Here is a 21,199-nt window from a genome sequence, read left to right on the forward strand (position 1 = left end):
CCAAGAATATGAAACTGCTAATCACCTGTTTATTCAATGTCCATGGTTTAGGCAAATTTGGTTCTAGTTTGGTCAATGCCAAGAGGAATTTAGCCAATGGAATTCAATACAGGATATCATCAACTTTGCATACTCTTTACCACGTTCAAAACAACATGCTTTCCTTACTGTGTTTAGTGCCCTCACATGGACTATTTGGAAAATTCGCAATGACATTTGTTTTAATCATGCAGATATACCTACAGGACGTACTACAATCATCCTTATCATCTCTCTTGTTTTGTATTGGACATGCAATGAAGTAGGAGACATTGATGATGCGGTGAAGAACTGGCTGCCGCAGCATTTGGAGCACATCCCTCTTCGCACCTACTCTGGTGAAGATGACCTTGAGATGGTGGAAGCAGCTCACGCAGGGGACTCGGCTAGTGCTGTATGAAGACCTGTTGCTAATTTTGATTTTACATACTTGATATATTTGCTAACTGTGATCAACTGAACTATTAGGAATTTTGTTGTGCTGTTTTGTTCCTAAACTCATTGCTGGTTACCACCTTAACGTGGTATCGTTGCTTAGGAGAACGATCGTTCTAATATCAGAACTACCTGGTAGATAAAACTGGTTAATGTAATTAAGTTTCTGCAATGAAACAGACCTAAGCAGCCTTATTTTCAAAAAAAAATATATATATATATATTGATTGATGTATCTTACATCATAACAAAAAAATTCACCAAAAAAAATCACATCATTTTAACATGACCCAGATGTATGACCATTTTTCAACGCAATAGTATGACGGAAAATAAATTACAAATCTTAATTTTGTAGACAAAATTTGGAACTTCCACACTCTAGGGAGTAGGGACCAAATCAAAAAGTTTGAAGAAGAAGTGGATATTATTATTAAAACAAACCACAAAGCAATTTGGTGACTAACTACGCTAATTTACTATATCTCCTTTTTGTACCGTCGATATTCACCTAAACATACGATGATTTAGGTGTGCAAACGGATACGGATACATATCGTATCTGTTTTTATTTTTCGAATATAAATACGGGTTGGATATTAGACTGATAGAGATACATATCGGATATTAAACGGATACAGATACATATTCACTTTTTTTATAACAGTGAATAATATATATTAAATTATATAGTATATATTTACTATTCGGATATAGATAATTAAAATTTAAAATTATGTATGTATCTGTACAAATATTCAAATATCGGATATTCATATATAATTCTCAGATACATATTCAAATACAGTTGAATAATATCCGATCCATTTGCACCTCTACAAGGATTGCAATTGAATATTCGATACTTGAATAATATTCGAGTCTGTATCCGTACAGTTGAATAATATTCGATACTTGAATACCTAATTAGTAAATTATTCTTATGATTTTAATTTTTTTAATTATGTATATGAAAACATAACTATTTTTTATTATTTTTTATAATTCAGTTTTGTCAAATGTTAATCGTGTGCTTGTAATTTAGTAATTAAAATTTTAGGAGTTTAAATCTCACTTATCACAAATTATGTGCTCTAGCTTTTAATTTAAAATTTATAATTTCGTCCCTGTTAATTATAAACAATCTCAAAAAAGATTTTTGAAATGAACGTACATGTAATTTGGTGAATACATTAATTCACTGCATCTCTTTTAATTGTTTGTCCATCCAATATTTACACACGCATATAATCATTTTCATGCCATACACGTATGTAATTTAAATAATTAGAATTTCATTTTGTAATTGTCAAAATTTGAGATTAAATCACAGCTATCACACATTATGTGCTCCAGATTTCACTGTTAATTATAAACAACCTCAAATTTTTTTTTTTTTTTTTTTTTTTTTGAAATGAACGTACATGCAATTTGGTGAATCCATTAATTTACTGTATCTCCTTTAATTGTTTGTCCATTCAATATTCACACAGACACAGACATTTGCATGCCATACGCGTCTTGTTAGCATAATAATTGAATATACATATCATGTGAGACACAATCGTACAATGCAACAGTATATCACTAATCTAATTATTTGATGATTACGCTCAAGATTCTTATAATGAAAGAAAGTCAAACAACTCACTCCTCTCTGATTTATCTAATTATTTATATATTATATATTAGATAGATACCTTTTCTATCATTCGAGCCTTCGAGGCAATATTTTCTTTTACCACCTCCATCCCATAATCCCATTATTCACAAATTGTAAATAAACCCACCACTAACCACAAAAACAAAAACCAAATAAAGCGAAACGAAAACGATTTCTCGGGAGAGAGAGAAAGAGAGAACGAGAGAGACAAAGAAAAGAGTGTTTGCTCTCCTTTCAAGCCAGAAAAAGATGCAAATAAATATGATTATTTTCATGCCATCGCAAGAGCGTTGAGCTCAGAGCAATTCGCTGAGGCGACTGCTACGCTTCCACCTCTCTCTCTCTTTATCTCTTTTCACCTTCCATTTCAGGTAAATTTTCAATCTTTGCGTGAATTGTATAATCAAAATCTGGTCTTGCTACTAATTGTAGTTGTTTGTTGTTTATTAAAGTTTCTGAATTTTTTGCAAAATTTAACTGATTTTTTCTTTCTCATGCTGGAAAGGGGTTTGAAAGAGGGAATAGAGAGAAAAAGGCCACAAACGGGTGAAAAAATAATTTCCAGAATTTTCAAAAATTATAATTAGTTTAGCGAAAATCAGGCCAAGTAAATGCTGAGTGAAAAAGAGGCTGAAGGAATCGAACAGGATAGAGATGAGGAGATGCCAGTACTGAATTCAAATCCAGTGACTAATGACACCTCCAATTGTACTACTGAAAATCCCAAATTGGGGAAAACATGCGAAGATGCCGGTACTGGTGTGGCTGAACAGTCTGTAGCTCATCATGTGGCGCCTACTATAAGTATTGTTGTAACACAGCCAGAGGAAATTAAAAATGCTGAGTCACCGAAAAAGAGTGCTCAGTTGAGTGATGATGGCGACCGTGATTTGTGCAGGTAGTTTTTGTTCTTTTGATTAAGTAAAGATAAATGATTTTTTTAACATGGAATTTTGGTTATGACTGGTTAGTTGTTATCTTTTATTGGATTTTGGTCAATGGTGGTTGATACAATGATGCAGAAAATGTTCTGTTAATTAAAATAATGTTGTGGCAATAATTCACAAAATTGTTAAAATTGTAGCTATCAAATGAGCTAACCGGGAACGATAAAGAAATAGGGTTTTGGAGGTGGCGGAAGGTAGAAGGCTAAACCACTTCATTTTATTCTTCTAATAATTTCAAAGAGTTAATTATTAAGTAACTTTTGTGATTTGTTTACTCCTTTTTTAATCTGCCTTTCTACAATTGTGCCTTTTCTTTTAGAGTTAATTTAGAATTTAAATTAGTAATGTTTTTAGTTTGAACAGACAATACAACGAACAAAAGAATTTTACACTGCCGAAGATGAATAGATTGCATGAGCAAGATAACTTCATGTGTGCCAAAAGAAATCAGCTGTTTAAACTTTAAATCACAATATATTCTAATAAATTGGCTATAAATTTTAGAATTGAACATTAGTTGTTTTCCATAATTAATACATTTATAGTGTTTGGAAGACCAACCATAAGTTGCCCTCTTCATTTATGCTGGAGGAGAATTTCTGTCTACTTTAGTTTGGTAGTTGGTAAATTATACTTTTTTTTGTGGCAATTATACATTAATGTTATTTGTACCAAATCATTATAAAATTCATTGTTAAATGTTGATTAGTACTCATTAGACTAATAATGTTGATTAGTACTCATTTTATTTATTTATTACTATTATTATATTAGAAAATAGTGTTTGGACTTGGGGCTACTACCATATCCATATCAAAGAAACATACATTAACAGAAAAAAAAAAAAAAACCATAAAAAGGTACTCATGTTTAAAATAGTTTTATTGGCAAACTATTTGGATGCTAATTTGTGAAATCTAAATTTAGGGTTTGTCAGCAGCCGTCAGAAGAACCATTGGTGGATCTTGGGTGCAGATGCCGTGGTGATCTTTCTAAAACTCATAGGTCGTGCATTGATGTCTGGTTTCGTACCAGAGGGTCCAATAAGTGTGAGATATGCCAGTATGTTTCCTTATCTTGACTTTCCATATCACAGCAAAAAATAAAATTGGCAAATTAATCTCAAAACTAAATATACTTATTTTATTTCAGGTATGTGGCTACCAACATACCCGTTCCAGAGATGACCCCATCGAGTGTATGTACACCACATATGTTACTTATATTAACTATATATATTATGATTTCATAATTATATGTTTATATTTCTCCAAATAAACTTTCATAGTAATAACTTGATACATCAGTAGTGCATTGTGATATCAACTAGTCACTCCCTCTAGTGGGAATTTTCACAGATTCTGCATAAACATTTCAAAGTTTATTGTATATATAATCCTGAGATTGATTCTGTTAATTTAATTATTTTGTTTTGGTGGAACAGACTAGTTATTGGATATGGAGGGTTGACTCAAGATATGGGGGCCGAGAAGTGAACGAGAGGGTATATCTCCTCTTCTTATGAGTTTATTCTTACAACTTAAAAGCATACATAATTGCACTAAATTAAGAGGGTGCTTTTGCAGAACTCAGCTATATTTTTGCAAGTAGGTACGGCATTTTTGCATTTTTCTACTGGACAGCAGCATAATTCTTATGTTGTTTGCAGACACAACACTTGAACTGTTAGATTAGCAATGAAACATGAAATTCATTTAAGAAAATTTGGGTTATTTTGTTCATTCTTTGTTCAAAAACTAAAAAGTTTCCATTTTTTATGTCACCTTAGTGTTTCTTTCTACTATTATTAATTCCTTCTTATAGACATCAGATTTTAATAAAGTTTGTTCTTATAGAGGTGGATGAGCCCATTGTGGGTTGCATTTGCGATTTTAATTGGAGGACTCTTATTGGATGTGCTGATTTCAGTATCTCTTGGTGTTTCTGCACTTCCTGTTAACATAATTATTGGTAATTTTCATCTATCCGAGGTCTCTCATACAAAAATTGGTACATTCATATCATATTGGTCATTTCCTGAGAACTTAACTACCTATGAATTCATATCAATATTAGGTCACTTGGCATTAATATATGAGCAAATGCCTCATGTCTTTCAAGCCTCAAGCGTGCCTCGTATTCTTATTTCCGTTTTCAAAGACCAAACTGTCAATCTGAACCGTTCAACATGATCTCCATGCTAAAATGCATTTGGAGACCAAATTTTAAATTTTTTTGGAATTTTTTACTATTTGTTTCTACAAAATCACTGTTTTTCAGAAAATTCTGGACCATCCAAGAACAGTGATGTTGTACCTATCTAAAAATGGTAAAAAGTTTCCAAAAAAATATAAAATTGGTTTCCAAGCACATTTTAAAAAGGAGATCATGTTGAGCGGTTCGGATTGACTATTTGGACTTTGAAAACAGAGATAAGGATGCGAAGCACTCTTGAGAAGACATGAGGCATTTGAATCCAACTTTTAATGTATTCAATCAGTTTTTTTATTTTTTTTCATGTCTACAGTAGGTTGCTTTCCTATTACATTTATGTACCTGTTTTACTGCTGTGTGCCTTCTGGTACACAAAATGAATCACATAGTACAAAATGAACTAATGAGATCAACTTTATCATGTCTAATAGGTGTTCTGATTGTGTTGGGTTTGGGGACAGCTATTCGTCTCGGTCTAGAATGCTGTCATGAGCTCGGTACGCGAACAACGGTGCAACGAGTTGATTTCAATATTAGCCCTGGGTACCCTGCTGCTGCTTCTGTTGCTGTATAATTTCTCTCTGTATATAAGCTTCAGTCACCACAGATTGTCCAAAAATATATTGGGCATCTTCTTATTTTTCTTTGGTAAAAATTAATGAAAATTTCAAAGATGCTTATTTTTTTATCCCAGGTTTCCTTCATTTAATATCGGGGGTGAAATCTATAGTTGTTTGAAAGAGGGGTCCTTTAAATTTAAGTATAGTTCCTTGTATTGAATGAACAAAATCAATAGGCACCTCAGTTGGATATACATATTCTCATGTGATCTTTTGATAAGAATAAGTAAATGGAGATGATTGGATTATTGGATATATTATCATGCATTCTTTTAGTAAAGAATAAGAAAATGGAGATGATTCAGATAGATGATCCAAATTGAAGTACTTCCATAAAATTGTGGGTGTTTATAACTTTTTTTTTTCCTATATTGATTTTGCTAAGTGGTCTCTCACTAATGTTTTATTTTACTATTTGTTTGCTTGCTTGGTTTTTGTAAAATTTTCAAAAAGGTCCTGTTCTATAGAGAGAGTACGGGAGTTATCATGCTGTACCCGTCTTTTCTCCATTAGAATTCAAATGGAGATGTCTCATGTAACAGTAATTGTATGTACATGATCCGACTCAAATATTTAGCACATATCCCTCTTCTTTCCCTTAAATAATTAACGATCAATTTCTGCATCAGCATTTGCCAAGTGCTATGCAGTCAGGAACGCATCCATTTTATTTGCTAGCGTTACTAGATAATATTCAAATAGAAAACTAAAACCAAACCAAACCTAGATAGATACGCACATCATTTAGCCACTAAAATTTAAACAAAAAAAGGTTGCTCATGCTAATTCCTCAGGCTTAACCTCTCCATTAGCACGCTTAACATTCTGCCTTCTCTTAATTATCACGTAAACAACCCCGAAAACTGTCGCCACAAAGAATCCCACTCCAACTACAATACCCACCACTCCACCTGCAGCTAACCGTCTCCGATCTGACATATTGTTTCCTATCCAAGCACCCCCGACTGCCTCATCAGCTCTGGCTCTTCCAGTGGTTGCTCCTTTGAAAGCCTGCTCGAGCAGCATTGGTGCTTGAGCTGGTGCATGTGCAATGTGTCGTCGCTCGTGTGGCGGTATGATACCCGGGTGGAAGAATTGAAAAGCGTCGGGCGAGAACGCAACCGGGGTTTCGTAAGAAAGTCCATGAGGGGTGTGTTGTGCTTGTGCAATTGCTTGGGTTAGTATAAGAGTAAAGAGAAGTAGAGCAGCCATTGAATTCTTTGGTGATAAAAAGTTTGGTTGTATGGTTGCATATTTATATTAAGAAAGGGGAGAGAAAGTATGGTTACTTTTTTTATTATGTTTTTTTGGATGACTTTTAGCTTTGCTTGAGGAGTGAGGTACTTTGGGGTAGCAAATAAAGGGAAGCAAAATGATGGATATGGTAATAATGAGTGTAGCATGCTACTAATGATGTTTTGATTAGGTGTCTGAATTAAATGTTAATTTGAAGAACAATTAGGGTGTTCTTAAGCTTGCCAAGAATTGGGTGAGTTTAACTTCAAAATTTATTCAGATTGATTTTAAATGACGAATCAAAAATGTTGAAATCGATATACTTCACGAGTTATGCATTTCCATATAAATTAAAATTTATAAATTTTCGAATTAATTTAGTATAAAGTTAGGTGGTAAAAAAATGTGTATATGTTAGTTTTAATATTTTTTTTAAATCATATTTTGACCGTCTTATTTTATAACAAATTAATTCGAAAATTTATAAAATTTATATTTAAATGCATCACTCGTGAAGTAGATCGGTTTCAAATGTTTGAATTTGTTATTTAAAGCAAATTAAATAGATTTTGAAATTAAGGTTAATGAATGAGACTTTGGTACGTGAAATTAAAAACACTCCTCTACTCTAATTTGGTTTTTTTTTTCAAAATAAAAAATTATTTAACTTGGGCTCTTTTATTTCACAGTGCTAAAATACTAACAGTAATTTACAGCCGTCAGGCCCATAACAAATAGGCATTGCATTGAATTAGTAATGAAAAGCTGAAGAAACCCTACACAAAGAGGTAATCATGAATAAGCATGGTTAAAAGCCAAAATAAACAAATAGGGGAAATGCTGCACATCTGGCTCCACAGTTCCTCGCTTCAGAAACAAGCAAAGGCTAAGAAACAAATTGATTGAGGCAACACTACATGTATACAAAGATTCAGAATTATCTCTCCTTTTTTGGAATCAATTAATCGCTGCATGCCACACACAATATAACGCATGCCAAGTGCTCATCAATGTATCCACCCCTTGAACTATGACAAAGCGTGACACGATGCATATTATTAATTTTTCACTGCCTCGTCTCTTTGTTTCTTTCCCTTAATTTGTTTATCTGAAAAAATTGCAAAAAGACACTGCTTTCTTCTAAATAGCAAAAGCCACTACTTTCTAAGTAACAAGGCGCAAGTTTATCATCGTCTTCAATCAAACTTTAAAGTTTAAAACATTTCAATATTACTAAAGTACAAATTAACACTACTTTAAGAAGTTGCCTTAGATCTCTAAGAAATAACATGATGTGATGTAACTAACACGTCGTGATTTGGTCATGTTACGATATGTGATAAAAAAAAGTTTTCATGTAACCATTTTCTTTTTCACGTGACGTGAATAAAATAATAGGTGATAGTCACATCATGTGAATGGTTGTGACCACATGTGACATGATTGATCAGTTTTTTTTTTCAAATTTTAAATAAGTTCATAGAAAAAATCCAAAAAAAAAAAATGCTAAATCTAAGAAAATATTGTAAAATTAATTATAAAGAAACAATGTTGGAAAAATCGATCACGTAATGTGTCACGTGATGTGACGTGACTAATTTTCTTCATTAAGTTGCCTTTAGTAATACTACTACTGCATATAAACATTAATTTAAGCTTAAGTTATGATTACAAATACAAATAAATTAAGGAGGAATGCAGGGACTTCAATGCAAATTATATTCCCCATTTTTTGTAAGTTTTAATGAGATCATCCATTGGGGCAGGTACATAGAAGAGTCATAACTCAAAGGTCTTGCTGTTCATGCACCACTCATGTTTAGGTTTTAAGCTAATAAATATTCTAGCATGCCTCAAATCCTCAAAAGGGGGATGTTTGGATAATGGTAGTATCTTGACTATATAAATATGATTGACTTAAATAAATCAATTTAGATCTTGAATCATATAGAAAATGTTATGCTAATATTTAGGTCTGATTGACTAAAAAAGATATTCTTGATAGATATAATAAAATCATATATAACGTCTTTTGCAATCATTACACAAACAATTAAAAATTCATAAATTCAAAATAAAATAGCAAATGTAATTTAAATCTTACAGTTCTAGAGTGATGACATCTTAAGCAGAAGCGTAAATACCGATTTTCAATGGTTTTTGTTAGACGTAATGATGAAAACTTTAGACGTTTTTTTTTTACGCTTCTCTTTCAGACGTGATGTTGGACGAAATTTTCAAAATGAGGTGCGTCCAAATAAGAAAAGAAGTATTTAATAACAATGAAGTAATTTTTGAAACTAATTTACATTTTTTATAATTAGCAATCTGAATTTTTTCCATCAAAAAATTACTCATGATTAATTTTGTAAATGAAACAAGTGTACAATAATAACATAGACCACATAATTAAATAAAAACTAACAATTCTTCCCTAAATTATCACTCACCTAATTATAAACGTACTAAATATTAAACAATTAACTAGTACATAAAGGAAAAAGTAGAATCACACTCTCAAGCAACAGAAGACAGCATAGATGCACAATAATTGAAGATGTGCTAATTTCAAACGATGGAGACATTAAATATTACATGCCATTAGCAACGGAGTTGCGCTTGAATGAACCCATAGCTTTCAAAACACTGGCTTTCAGAATATGCTCATGGTAAATTGCTGCTAATGCCGCTCCAATCAACGGTCCGACCCAAAATATCCACTACAAAATTTCAAACATAACAATAAGATTTCACTTGAAATAGGGCAAAAAAAGTTGGGGCTGTCATATTTCCTTTTTTAAACTTTATTTTCTCAATTTTACTTGAAATAGGGCAAAATAAGTTTTTTTTTTTTTTTTTTCGGGTGCTAAATTGAATATGAGATATAACTGCTACTGTTAGATAACCACTGCAAAAAAAGGCAAAAGAGAAAGAACAAGAGGTAACCTGATCATCCCAAGGTTTATCCTTGTTGTACATCACAGCTGCACCAAGGCTTCTAGCTGGGTTAATACCAGTACCAGTAATCGGTATAGTTGCCAGATGCACAACAAATACTGAGAAGCCAATTGGGAGAGGTGCCAATATCTGAAGTACAAAATTTCAAACATTTGTTATAAATAAGGAATTTGCATTGAAAAATTGATCATAAAATTCTTATCTAATTGGCTTCTTTTTTTTCTTAAAAAAGTTATTGTCATGTACCATCTGCTTCCAATTAAACAAAACATAAGTTTATACTCAGAGCTTATCTAATTAATATATATCTTGAATGAGTCTACGGTACTATGTGTATGCACATATAAGTCTGTACTATGAATCAATATCTTCGTTTTCAAAATCCAAATAGTCAATATGAACCGTTCAACATGATCTTCATATGAAAAGAATATATGTACTTAGATCAACTTTTACTATTTTTTAATATAGTTAGAAAATAACATGATCTAAATATTTTCAACCATTCAAAAGTAGTGTTTTCTACCTATCTAATAAAATAGTGAAAAGACTTTAAAAAATGAAATTAATGTGCAAGTACATTTTCATATGGAGATCATGTTGGACGGTTCAGATTGACTATTTAAACTTTGAAAATCAAAATATTAATATGTAGTACGGGCCAGTCTGCGTTATACATAGTACCATATTGTGTTAAAGAGATTTTCATGCAACATTTAAAATTAAATAACACAAAACAAGTATATTCGGGGTCCTTGAGCCCTTACCGGGACATGACTATCACGAGCCCGGCGTTTCTCATCGGTAGCAGAGAAGACGGTGAATACAAGAATGAATGTACCGATGATCTCTGCACCGAGAGCGGTACCACACGAGTACCCGCTGCTGACAGTATTTGTTGCACCACCGTACCGGTTAAACAGTTCCTTTTGAAAGCCCTTAACAAGCCCAGCTCCACAAATAGCACCAGTTATTTGGGCCAACATGTAGAACAAAGCACGGATTAGTGGCACTTTACGGCCCACTAATAGCCCAAATGTCACAGCTGGGTTGATGTGTCCCCCTGCAAGTGCAAAGATATGTGAATATTAGGTGGTGCAATGTCCAGTAAAAATTTACGTCAAGAATATGTGAGTTGTTTCTCAGTCATTTCCTTGCATATATTTAGCGCTGTGATAAATCTAACAATATATGCACAGCAACAAGTTTGTCAGCATGTCTTTTATTTTTATTTTTTTGAATGAGAGGTTAGGATCAAGCCACCCAACACTTTTTTAAAATCCTTATTACAACAACGGAATTTTTTTTTTTTTTTTTTTGAAATACTGATAGAGGCTATCAGAATTTACATAGGAATTTCTCAACTTGAATTTTGAATTCATGATCTTTCACATCAAAGAACATTTACATTTGCCATTAGACCGAAAAATGATTCTTGCATGTCTTTTATTTCTAGAGTGAGGTTACTATATACATAGCACATATTGGTTCGTACTTTGAACCAATATCTTCAATTTTAAAGTCCAACAAGTTGACTTGAATAGTTCAACATGATCTTCATAAGAAAATGTACTTGCAAACTAAATTTTTTATTTTTTTTATTTTTTTTTACTATTTTTAATAGGTAGAAAATCACTATTTCTGAATGGTACATAATCTTTAAATCAAGTGGATTTTTTTTACCTATATAAAAAAATAGTAGAAAAACTTGTACAAATGTTAAATTTGATCTATAAGTATATTTTCTATGGTGATTATATTGAACGGTCCAGAACGACTATCAGCACTTTATAAACAAGATATTGATCTAAAGTACCGATCAATATGCGTTACGCACTATAGCATTACTCCTTTATTATTATTACATATTTATTCACTCAAAAACAATATTCATCTATGTAATAGCTACAATGATCCAAACATGCTGTAATTGTTAGCTTCAATCTTATTATAAAAATAAAAAAAGGTATGTAACAAAGAAATTACCAGAAATGCCAGCAGTACAGTAGACCAGAACAAATATCATGCCACCAACAGCCCAAGCAATGCCTTGGAGACCGACGCCGCCACACGGTCCATTAGGAGGATTTCTGAAATCGCTTTGGTGACCGTACCCGATCACTGTCGACACTAAGACATAGAGAAACAAAAAAGTGGCAACAAACTCTGTGATCAATGCACGGTATAATGACCACTTCCCGAGCTCGTCAACACCGAGGAATGGTGGAGGCGGCGGGACGTTAGGATTTCCCGAAGATAACCTCCCATTTTCATGTGTTTCCATGATATATATGTATGAATGGTTAGAGAGAGAGTTATCTCCCAAAGATTATCCTTCAATGTTGGATTAATTAGAGATGATCATGAAACTGTATATATGTAGGAGCCTGGACAAGGGTATAGATTTTAACAGAGCAGGTTTCGCTTCATGCAGTGCATAAACGCTAGATTCAAAGCAGCACTGCATATGATCCATGCGCTACATGAAGCTAAAATTGATCTGTTAAAATCTTTACACCCTGAACAAGGGGGACTACCAGAAACCAACGTGACAAGCGCCTTCTTTCAAGTCGTTGTATAATCAAATACATTACTAAATTAATTACCTGATTTGTGCATTATTTAAGTTTGGAGTCCTTAGTGGATTGGTGAGACCAAATTAATAGACGATCAGAATAATGCCTGTAATCTTTCTTTTAATGTGCATTTAAGATCCTCCTTGCATGACATGTACATCCAATAATTGACTTGCAAACAGTAGTTCCAGCTCCTCTTAAATTAAAAAAGGAAATAAATATTTACCAGAGGTGCGTTTACTTTTTCTTTTTATTTTAGAATGAACTCAAAAATTTATAAGGCACAAAGTTAAAAATTAATTTAAACCATTTGATCTAATAACATTTCAGACAGAAACTAGATTCCTTTCATGTATGTATATATTTTTTAAAATTTTCAAGCTTATCACTTCTCAATCTTTTACCATTTTCCAAATATGAACTTTACTACACTTTTTCCCCTATAAAAAGAAATAACAAAAAAAAGGAAAAACACTTGAGATCTTAATTAATTAAATTGCAATTAGTTTCATCAAGAATTATACATCAAAAAGAACAAACGAACCTAGCTCAACAAAAAGATAACGTGACACATATTTGTTCAAAACTAAACTTGAAGGTTCCTGAAATGAATCATATATCCAAAAAGAAGGCCCAAAATTGAATTATGAGTCTGTCCTGAAAGAGTCCGTCTTGAAAGAACTCCATTTGAAGGAACCTAAAGCTTTTAAGGCACTAGCTCTCAGCATATATTCATGGTAAATTGCAGCTATGGCAGCTCCAATGAATGGCCCCACCCAAAAGATCCACTACAAATTCAAACCAGGTAAACGAAAATTAGTTTATACTCGAACATGAAAAAAATAATTAAGCATTTAAATTGCTTAGGAAGAGTAATTGCTTGACATAGGAGATGTATATATGGAGCCCTTTGAGTAGGGATGTAAATTTGTGTCATGTCACGTGCCATGCCGTGTCATGGTGTGACCAAATCAGATTTGTACGACGTGTCGTGTCGTGTCGTGTTGTGCTGTGATCAAATTTAGAGGAACGATCACAGCACGTGATGATAACGATAACTTTAGTCATGATGTGTCCAAAATTGAATGGACACGTTTGATCATGTTTAACTATTTTTCGTAATTAAGTTAGTTTATTAGAAATCACTATTCAATCATGATCTGATTGCGCGTGATTAATAAAGTAAGGTCCTGACCTGATCATCCCAAGGCTTGTCATGGTTGTAAATCACAGCAGCCCCAAAACTCCTAGCCGGGTTGATACCTGTACCAGTAATCGGTATAGTTGCTAGGTGCACTAGGAATACTGAGAATCCAATAGGTAGAGGTGCCAAGATCTGAAGTACAAAATTCCAGAAATTAACAAGTCACTGACATGTATTAATTATATTTAACAAGAAAGCTCATCTTCTATATTTGTCAATGTGATATTCTTTATTGAAAAGAGGATATGCTTTGTCAGCAAATAACTGTGCAAATAGTCAATGAAATAACTGTGCAAATCACTTGAATGAATGAAATTTAATTGCTACTAAAATAAACAAAATTTGTAAAAATGGTTTTGTAAATTTCCTATTTTGGGCTGCCTAGCTGTTAGGTATATATAAGGGATATAAACTACAAGGAGAGTTTCATTTGTACCCTTCAAAAATCTCAAAATTACATATCCCCTTTTAAAACTCATAATATCATATTTATCCTTCTAAATTTCAAAAACGTACAAATCTACACAATTTATTCCATTTTATATTAAAACTTATTTAAATTTATAAAAGTCCCATTTTTAACTTCTATTAAAAAATAAAAAATTGTAGCTCATGCAAGAGAAATTTAATCTTCTAGTTGGCTGGTTTGTGAGGATTCATTTATCTACCTATGACGCATACACAATGACATTTAAACATATGCTTGTGTGCACGTCACAACAACAACAAAAAAAATTTCCTCACAAACTAGTCAATTAAAAGATTGGACTTTTCTTACACAAGCTACATATTTTGTATTTTTTTTAATTAAGGATAAATGAAACTTTATAAATTTAAAATGAGTTTTAATAGAAATGACAATAAATTGGATAAAGTCATTAGTTTTTAAAATTTAAAAAGAATAAATATAATATTATGCATTTTAGAAGGAGAAATAGGTAATTTCAAAAATTTTGAAGGATATATATATATATATATATATGAGGAGGGATCCAATTACACCATTTTTTGGTGACACAGAATTACACTCTCCAGTTTCAAAGTTTTCAAATTCCAAATAGTCAATCCAAACCGTTCAACATAATGGATATGTTAAAATGTACTTGTAGATCAAATTTTATATTTTTTGGAATTTTTTTACTATTTATTAAGTATTTAACAAAATCACTATATTCAAACCGTTGAATTTTTGTACCCATCTTAATAAATAGTAAAAAAATTCAGAAAAATATAAAATTTGATCTGTAAGCACATTTTAATATATCCATCAAGTTGAACTAGGCATTTGCTAAACCCGGAACGGGTAGAACCCGTTTTGCCCGGCCCGTACCCGTTACCCGTGGTACCCGTACCCGTTGCCCGGGTACAAACGGGTAGACGGGTAGACGGGTACGGGTAATAAACGGACCGGACAACCTAATTTGAAAAAAAACCCGTTATACCCGTACCCGTCTACCCGTCTACCCGTCTACCCGTACCCGCCTACCCGTACCCATCTACCCGCATACCCGTACCCGTTACCCGTACCCATCTACCCGCATACCCGTACCCGTTACCCGTACCCGACCCGTTTCACTTCAAAAAAATTTGAATTTTTTTGAAAAAAAACAGAAAAAAAAGGGAAAAACAGAAAAAAAAAAAAAAAAAAAAAAAAAAAAAAAAAAAAACCGGGCGGACCGGACCCGTACCCGGATACCCGGATACCCGGATCCGTACCCGGGATACCCGTACCCGTCAACCCGCAACGGGTACGGGTAATAAACGGGTAGGGTAGTGGTTTTGGGAAAACTACCCGTCTACCCGTTGCGGGTTGTACCCGTACCCGTCCTACCCGTCTACCCGCCCTACCCGTTACCCCTAACGGGTTACCCGGAACGGGTCACGGGTAACCCGTTAGCAAACCACTAAGTTGAACGGCTTGGATCGACTGTTTGGACTTTGTAAACATAGGGCGTAATCCGGTGTCACCAAAAAAGGGTGTAATTGGATCCCTCCTCTATATATATAGAGTTGGGCTAAAATGAGCCATGGCTCATAGTGCGTTGGTGAGCCATGGCTCATTTTAGCCATTTTGAAAATTCAAATAACCGATCCGAACCGTTTATCTTGTTCTCCATATTTAAATGTGCTTGGAGACCAAATTTTACATTTTTTGGATTTTTTTTTTTACTATTTATTAAGCATTTTTTAAAATTGCTGATCCGATGGTCCAGAAAATTTTACTGTTCACAGCAAAACAACAATTTTCAAAAATGTTTAATAAATAGTAAAAAAAATTCAAAAAATATAAAATTTGGTCTCCAAGCACATTTCAATATGGAGATCATATCTAACGGTTCGGATCGATCGTTTGGGCTTTCAAAATGAAAATACGGTGTGGAGTACAAACGTTTGGTGAGTCATGGCTCACCCAAGTCAACCTCACATATATATATATATATAGAGAGAGAGAGAGAGAGAGAGAGAGAGAGGGGTTGGCTAAGATCAAAGTGGTAGTTCCTGAGCTTTGGTGTTACCAATTCGTTTTTCAATTTTTGAAGTTCAAAATGTCGATCCGAACCGTTCTAGTTGATCACTATATTAAAATGTGCTTGGAGACCAAATTTTATATTTTTCTGATTTTTTTTACTATTTATTAAGCCACTTTGAAAATCACTAATCCAACAGTGGCTTAACAAAACAGTAAAATCAGAAGCCACTGTTGGATCAGCGATTTTCAAAGTAGCTTAATAAATAGTAAAAAAATTCAGAAAAATATAAAATCTGGTCTCCAAACACATTTTAATATAGAGATCAACTTGAACGGTTCGGATTGACGTTTTGAACTTTGAAAATTGAAAAACGAATTAGTAGCACCAAACCTCAGGAACTACCAATTTGATCTTAGCCAACCTCTAGATTTATATATATATATATATATATATATATATATATATATATATAGAGGAGGGTTCAAATGCACCCAAATGCACCCTATCTTTCAAATTCTTTTTCTCCATTTTCAAAGTCCGAATAGTCAATCCGAACCGTTAGATGCGATCTATATATTAAGATGTACTTGGAGACCAAATTTTACATTTTTTGGAATTTTTTTTACTATTTATTAAGTCACTTTGAAAATAGCTGATTTTACATTTTCTGAACCATTGAATCAGCGATTTTCAAAGTGGCTTAATAAATAATAAAAAATTCTAAAAAATATAAAATTCGGTCTCCAAGCACATCTTAATATATAGATCGCATCTAACGGTTCGGATTGACTATTCGGACTTTGAAAACGGAGAAAAAGGATACGATGCATTTGGGTGCACAAAAATTTGGGTGGATTTGAACCCTCCTCATATATATATATATATATATATGAAATTCTCCAAAACTAGAAAATATCATTTCAGTGCAACTAAAATTGAATTGTACATTTTATTGAGAATAAGAAAACAGAATAGCATGTAACAATTAAAATTGTACATTTTATTGAGAATTTACCGGTACGTGGCTATCGCGTGCCCTGCGTTTCTCATCTGTGGCAGAGAAGACTGTGTAGACGAGAACAAAAGTACCGACAATCTCTGCACCAAGTGCGGTACCGGTGGAATAACCCTCATGGACAAAGTTTGCACCGCCACCGTACCGGGTGAACAGAGATTTTTGAAAACCTTTCACAAGACCAACTCCACAGATGGCACCAAGCATTTGGGCCACCATGTAAAACAGGGCCCTAGTTAAAGGCAATTTACGGCCCACTAATAGCCCGAATGTCACCGCCGGGTTTATATGACCCCCTACATGCAAAAAAAAAAAAAAAAAAAAAAAATCAAATTCTTCATTAATATTTGCAATGGTGCATGTATGGGGTGTTCAAATGGTCGGTTCGGTTAAAATTAAAATTTTATTCAGTTTTAACATTTTAACTGAACCAATCAAATTAAATTTGTCGATCGAATAACAACCAAATAAATAAAAATGTAAATTTTAGGTTGTTTGGTTGAACTGAAATAAGGGAGATTGTATTTTAAAATGTCAAAACTCAATATATATACACAAATATATTTAGAGGAGGGATCAAGTTACAACAATTTTTGAGTTACAACAAGTTACAATAACTATTTTCTACATTTTCAAAATCCAAGTAGTCGATCCAAACCGTTAAATGTAATCTCTACAATAAAATGTGCTTGGAGACCAAATTTTATATTTTTTGAAATTTTTTTACTATTTATTAAGATGGGTACAAAAACTAGGCAAATTCAGACCATTGAATTTTTGTACCCATCTTAATAAATAGTAAAAAAATTCCAAAAAATGTAAAATTTGGTCTAGAAGCACATTTTATTGTAGAGATCACATCTAACAGTTTGGATCGACGATTTGGACTTTGAAAATGTAGAAAATAGTTGTTGTAACTCAAAAATTGTTGTAACTTGATCCCTCCTCATATATTTAATAATCATAGAAATAAATATCAAGATAATCGAAATAAGAGAGATTAAATTAAATCAAATATAAAAAATTCAAGTAAATTTTAGTTTATTTGGTTGAACCGAAATAAAAGAGATTAAACTGAACCAAATATAAAAAAAAAACGGAATTAATTCAAAATACCAACTTAACTGAACTATTTAAACCGAAAAACCATACTATTTATTTTTTTTAAAAAATCGGTTCGGTTGAAAACCAAATAAACTGGATCCGATATAAGAGTAGAGACTTCTCATTTCTGCATTCTGCATTGATCATTACTTTGATCCCTGTGTTAATGGCATTACACTAATTGAATTCAATTTCAATGTATATAAAAATGCTTTCCAATCTCAGACACAAACACACACAAAACAGAGTAAAAATCACCTGAAATGCCAGCAGTACAGTAGACAAGAACAAAGATCATGCCACCAAAGGCCCATGCAATACCGAGGACACCAACGCCGCCACACTGTGATGATTCGGGAAAAACTTTCGGGTCACTTTGGTGGCTGTATCCAATCACTGTCGCAACCGTTACATAAAGAAACAACAGTGTGGCCACAAACTCTGTTATTGTTGCACGGTATAGCGGCCACTTGCTGAGCTCATCTAAACCGAGAAACGGAGCGGGTGGAGGTAATTTGAGCTTTGCCAGGGAGGGCTTATTAGATGATCGGCTCGCTTCTTCCATGGTGGAAAGATGAAAGAGAGAGAGAGAATGAGAGATCCAAAGGAAAGTTGTGTTATAATGTCAGAATTTTGGAGAGGGTGATTTTGCATGGTGTTATATATAAAGGGGGTTGAGAAAAGGGAAGTGCTGCTAACATGAAAAAATTATAATTAAGATGTTAATGATTGATTCAATTGTTGAACTGGAGATGATATTGAAAATTTTAAAAAAATGTGAATTGAAACCGTTGAAAATTTTGTAACAGAATGGGGGGACCCAGTTTGATCAAATTTTGTATACAGCTTTGCTTTTGGGAGAAGCAGTCTATTTTCTCTTTGTTTTTAAATCCAGATAGTCGAAAAAGAAAATTGCCCTGCATTCCTCTTCAGTTAATCTCTCTCTCTCTTTTTTTTTTAAGAAAAAAAAAAAAACTATCCTGTAAATTTGGGTACCCAAGATGCAGTTCAGACTAAAAATATTTCTGAAATTCAAATACTACTGTGAAGAAATTCATCTCCCTCATCCCCTGGTTCAGATTGCGCACGTTTCCAAATTTTGAATTTAAAACAGAGACCACCTGAATGCTGATTCGTTGATTTCAGTATTAATTGTTGGGAAGTGTGTAGAATGATAGAGACTGTTTCTGAAATTGAGGTAAGTCTTTGATTTAATGATTAAAGTAATCTTTTTCATATAAAACACTGGGTTAAATATTTGCTTAAGAAATTTATTGTAGATATTTAAAGTTAAAAATTTTGATTCTATCTTTATTTAGAAAATTATACAAGTAAGTGTATGTGATGCTTCAAACCCAATTTGCAATTTAAAAGGTTTATGCCTTGTACAAATACAAGCTGTTTGGATTAGAAATGGTCCAAATGAACTCATCTAATATGCATTTGAGTCACTAACAGTTCAAATTAATTTAGCTGTTATCACTTATCAGTGTTTCAGTGTGTTCTGATTTGTTACAGTGTAGCTCCAGTCTCTAAAATGATTATTTCAAATAGAGACCGTTTATAAGGAAGAATTTGGGTTATATATACTAATGAGAATATAGAAGTACTAAAAGCTAAAATCAAATGAGAAGATCAATATCCCGAAATTTTTATAAATATCCAAATCAAATAACAAATTACGGAATCTATCCTGTTTTGCAATGAAATTCGAAAAATATCCAATCCGGTTATCCAATAACCGGATTTAATACAAATGTCCGGTTACCCACTCCCCGGACTCAACAAAACAAATCCGGTTAATGGTTAACCGGATTTGTGCATTTTTTTTTTTTTTGAAAACAGAAATTTTTTATTATTTTTTATTTTTTGTATTAAAATAATAGAAATGTTGAATATATTTCTTTGAAAATAGATGGAATACAAGATAATTTGATTTATTAGAAAGACTGCAACAAATAACTCGGATCAATATTTTTCAGATCGAATTTTTCGCAACTGTAAGAAAAATTAATATATTTCTTTATGTGTTATTGGAAAAAAAATAAAAATAATTAGATTCTGAGTTATTGATCCCGGTTCAAAAGTCATTTCTAGGTAATCCAGAAAATATTGTGACTTTTCTAGTACATTTAATTTATAAAAAGTTGTATATATTTTGAGAATTCTTTTTGAAAAACAATCATTAAATAAATTAAAGTTTTTGATTTTTTTCAAAAATAGATACAATTTTTTATAAATTAAATGTACTAGAAGGATCACAATATTTTCTGAATTACCTAGAAGTGACTTTTGAACCGGGATCAATAACTCGGAATCTAATTATTTTTATTTTTTTTCCAATAACACATAAAGAAATATATTAATTTTTCTTATAGCCGCGGAAAATCCGATCTGAAAAATATTGATCCGGGTTATTTGTTGCAGTCTTTCTAATAAATCAAATTATATTGTATTCCATCTATTTTTAAAGAAATATATTCAACATTTCTAATATTTTAATACAAATAATAAAAAATAAATAAAAAATTCTGTTTTCAAAAAGAAAAAATGCACAAATCCGGTTAACCATTAACCGGATTTGTTTTGTTGAGTCCGGGGAGTGGGTAACCGGACATTTGTATTAAATTCGGTTATTGGATAACCGGATTGGGTATTTTTCGAATTTCATTGCAAAACAGGGTAGATTCCGTAATTTGTTATTTGATTTGGATATT

General features: G+C 32.6%; 3 protein-coding genes across 3 annotated transcripts; 1 reads left to right on the forward strand and 2 right to left on the reverse strand.

Moving 5' to 3' along the window:
• The first annotated feature begins 2,127 nt into the window (after positions 1-2,127).
• LOC144556808 (RING/U-box superfamily protein) lies at positions 2,128-6,170 on the forward strand. Its single transcript, XM_078305261.1, has 7 exons — positions 2,128-2,508; positions 2,643-3,035; positions 4,012-4,146; positions 4,237-4,282; positions 4,529-4,588; positions 4,941-5,055; positions 5,730-6,170. Exons 2-7 carry the CDS (start codon positions 2,749-2,751, stop codon positions 5,870-5,872), a joined length of 786 nt encoding a protein of 261 aa, XP_078161387.1. The 5' UTR covers positions 2,128-2,508; positions 2,643-2,748; the 3' UTR covers positions 5,873-6,170.
• A 3,575-nt stretch (positions 6,171-9,745) lies between these two features.
• On the reverse strand, positions 9,746-12,396 carry LOC144556589 (aquaporin PIP2-7-like). Its single transcript, XM_078304971.1, has 4 exons — positions 12,099-12,396; positions 10,880-11,175; positions 10,101-10,241; positions 9,746-9,874 (listed from the first exon to the last, which is right to left on the reverse strand). Exons 1-4 carry the CDS (start codon positions 12,394-12,396, stop codon positions 9,746-9,748), a joined length of 864 nt encoding a protein of 287 aa, XP_078161097.1.
• Positions 12,397-13,172: 776 nt separating this feature from the next.
• On the reverse strand, positions 13,173-19,149 carry LOC144557015 (aquaporin PIP2-7-like). Its single transcript, XM_078305556.1, has 4 exons — positions 18,741-19,149; positions 17,379-17,674; positions 13,884-14,024; positions 13,173-13,476 (listed from the first exon to the last, which is right to left on the reverse strand). The coding sequence occupies exons 1-4, from the start codon at positions 19,045-19,047 to the stop codon at positions 13,333-13,335; spliced, it is 888 nt and encodes a 295-aa protein (XP_078161682.1). The 5' UTR covers positions 19,048-19,149; the 3' UTR covers positions 13,173-13,332.
• Positions 19,150-21,199: the final 2,050 nt, after the last annotated feature.

Source organism: Carex rostrata, chromosome 7 (assembly GCF_964058835.1).
Source record: "Carex rostrata chromosome 7, lpCarRost1.2, whole genome shotgun sequence".
NCBI classification, from domain to species: Eukaryota; Viridiplantae; Streptophyta; class Magnoliopsida; order Poales; family Cyperaceae; genus Carex; species Carex rostrata.

Excerpts from the sequence above, each read along its gene's own strand:
- LOC144556808 (XM_078305261.1), top strand. The coding sequence starts at position 2,749 with ATGCTGAGTGAAAAAGAGGCTGAAGGAATCGAACAGGATAGAGATGAG. Across the intron at positions 3,036-4,011 it reads GGCGACCGTGATTTGTGCAG|GGTTTGTCAGCAGCCGTCAG; the intron begins GTAGTTTTTGTT and ends ATCTAAATTTAG. Across the intron at positions 4,283-4,528 it reads CAGAGATGACCCCATCGAGT|ACTAGTTATTGGATATGGAG; the intron begins GTATGTACACCA and ends TTGGTGGAACAG.
- LOC144556589 (XM_078304971.1), bottom strand. The coding sequence starts at position 12,396 with ATGGAAACACATGAAAATGGGAGGTTATCTTCGGGAAATCCTAACGTC. Across the intron at positions 11,176-12,098 it reads CTGTACTGCTGGCATTTCTG|GGGGACACATCAACCCAGCT; the intron begins GTAATTTCTTTG and ends TTGCACTTGCAG. Across the intron at positions 10,242-10,879 it reads CTCGTGATAGTCATGTCCCG|ATATTGGCACCTCTCCCAAT; the intron begins GTAAGGGCTCAA and ends TTTGTACTTCAG.
- LOC144557015 (XM_078305556.1), bottom strand. The coding sequence starts at position 19,047 with ATGGAAGAAGCGAGCCGATCATCTAATAAGCCCTCCCTGGCAAAGCTC. Across the intron at positions 17,675-18,740 it reads CTGTACTGCTGGCATTTCAG|GGGGTCATATAAACCCGGCG; the intron begins GTGATTTTTACT and ends TTTTGCATGTAG. Across the intron at positions 14,025-17,378 it reads CACGCGATAGCCACGTACCG|ATCTTGGCACCTCTACCTAT; the intron begins GTAAATTCTCAA and ends TTTGTACTTCAG.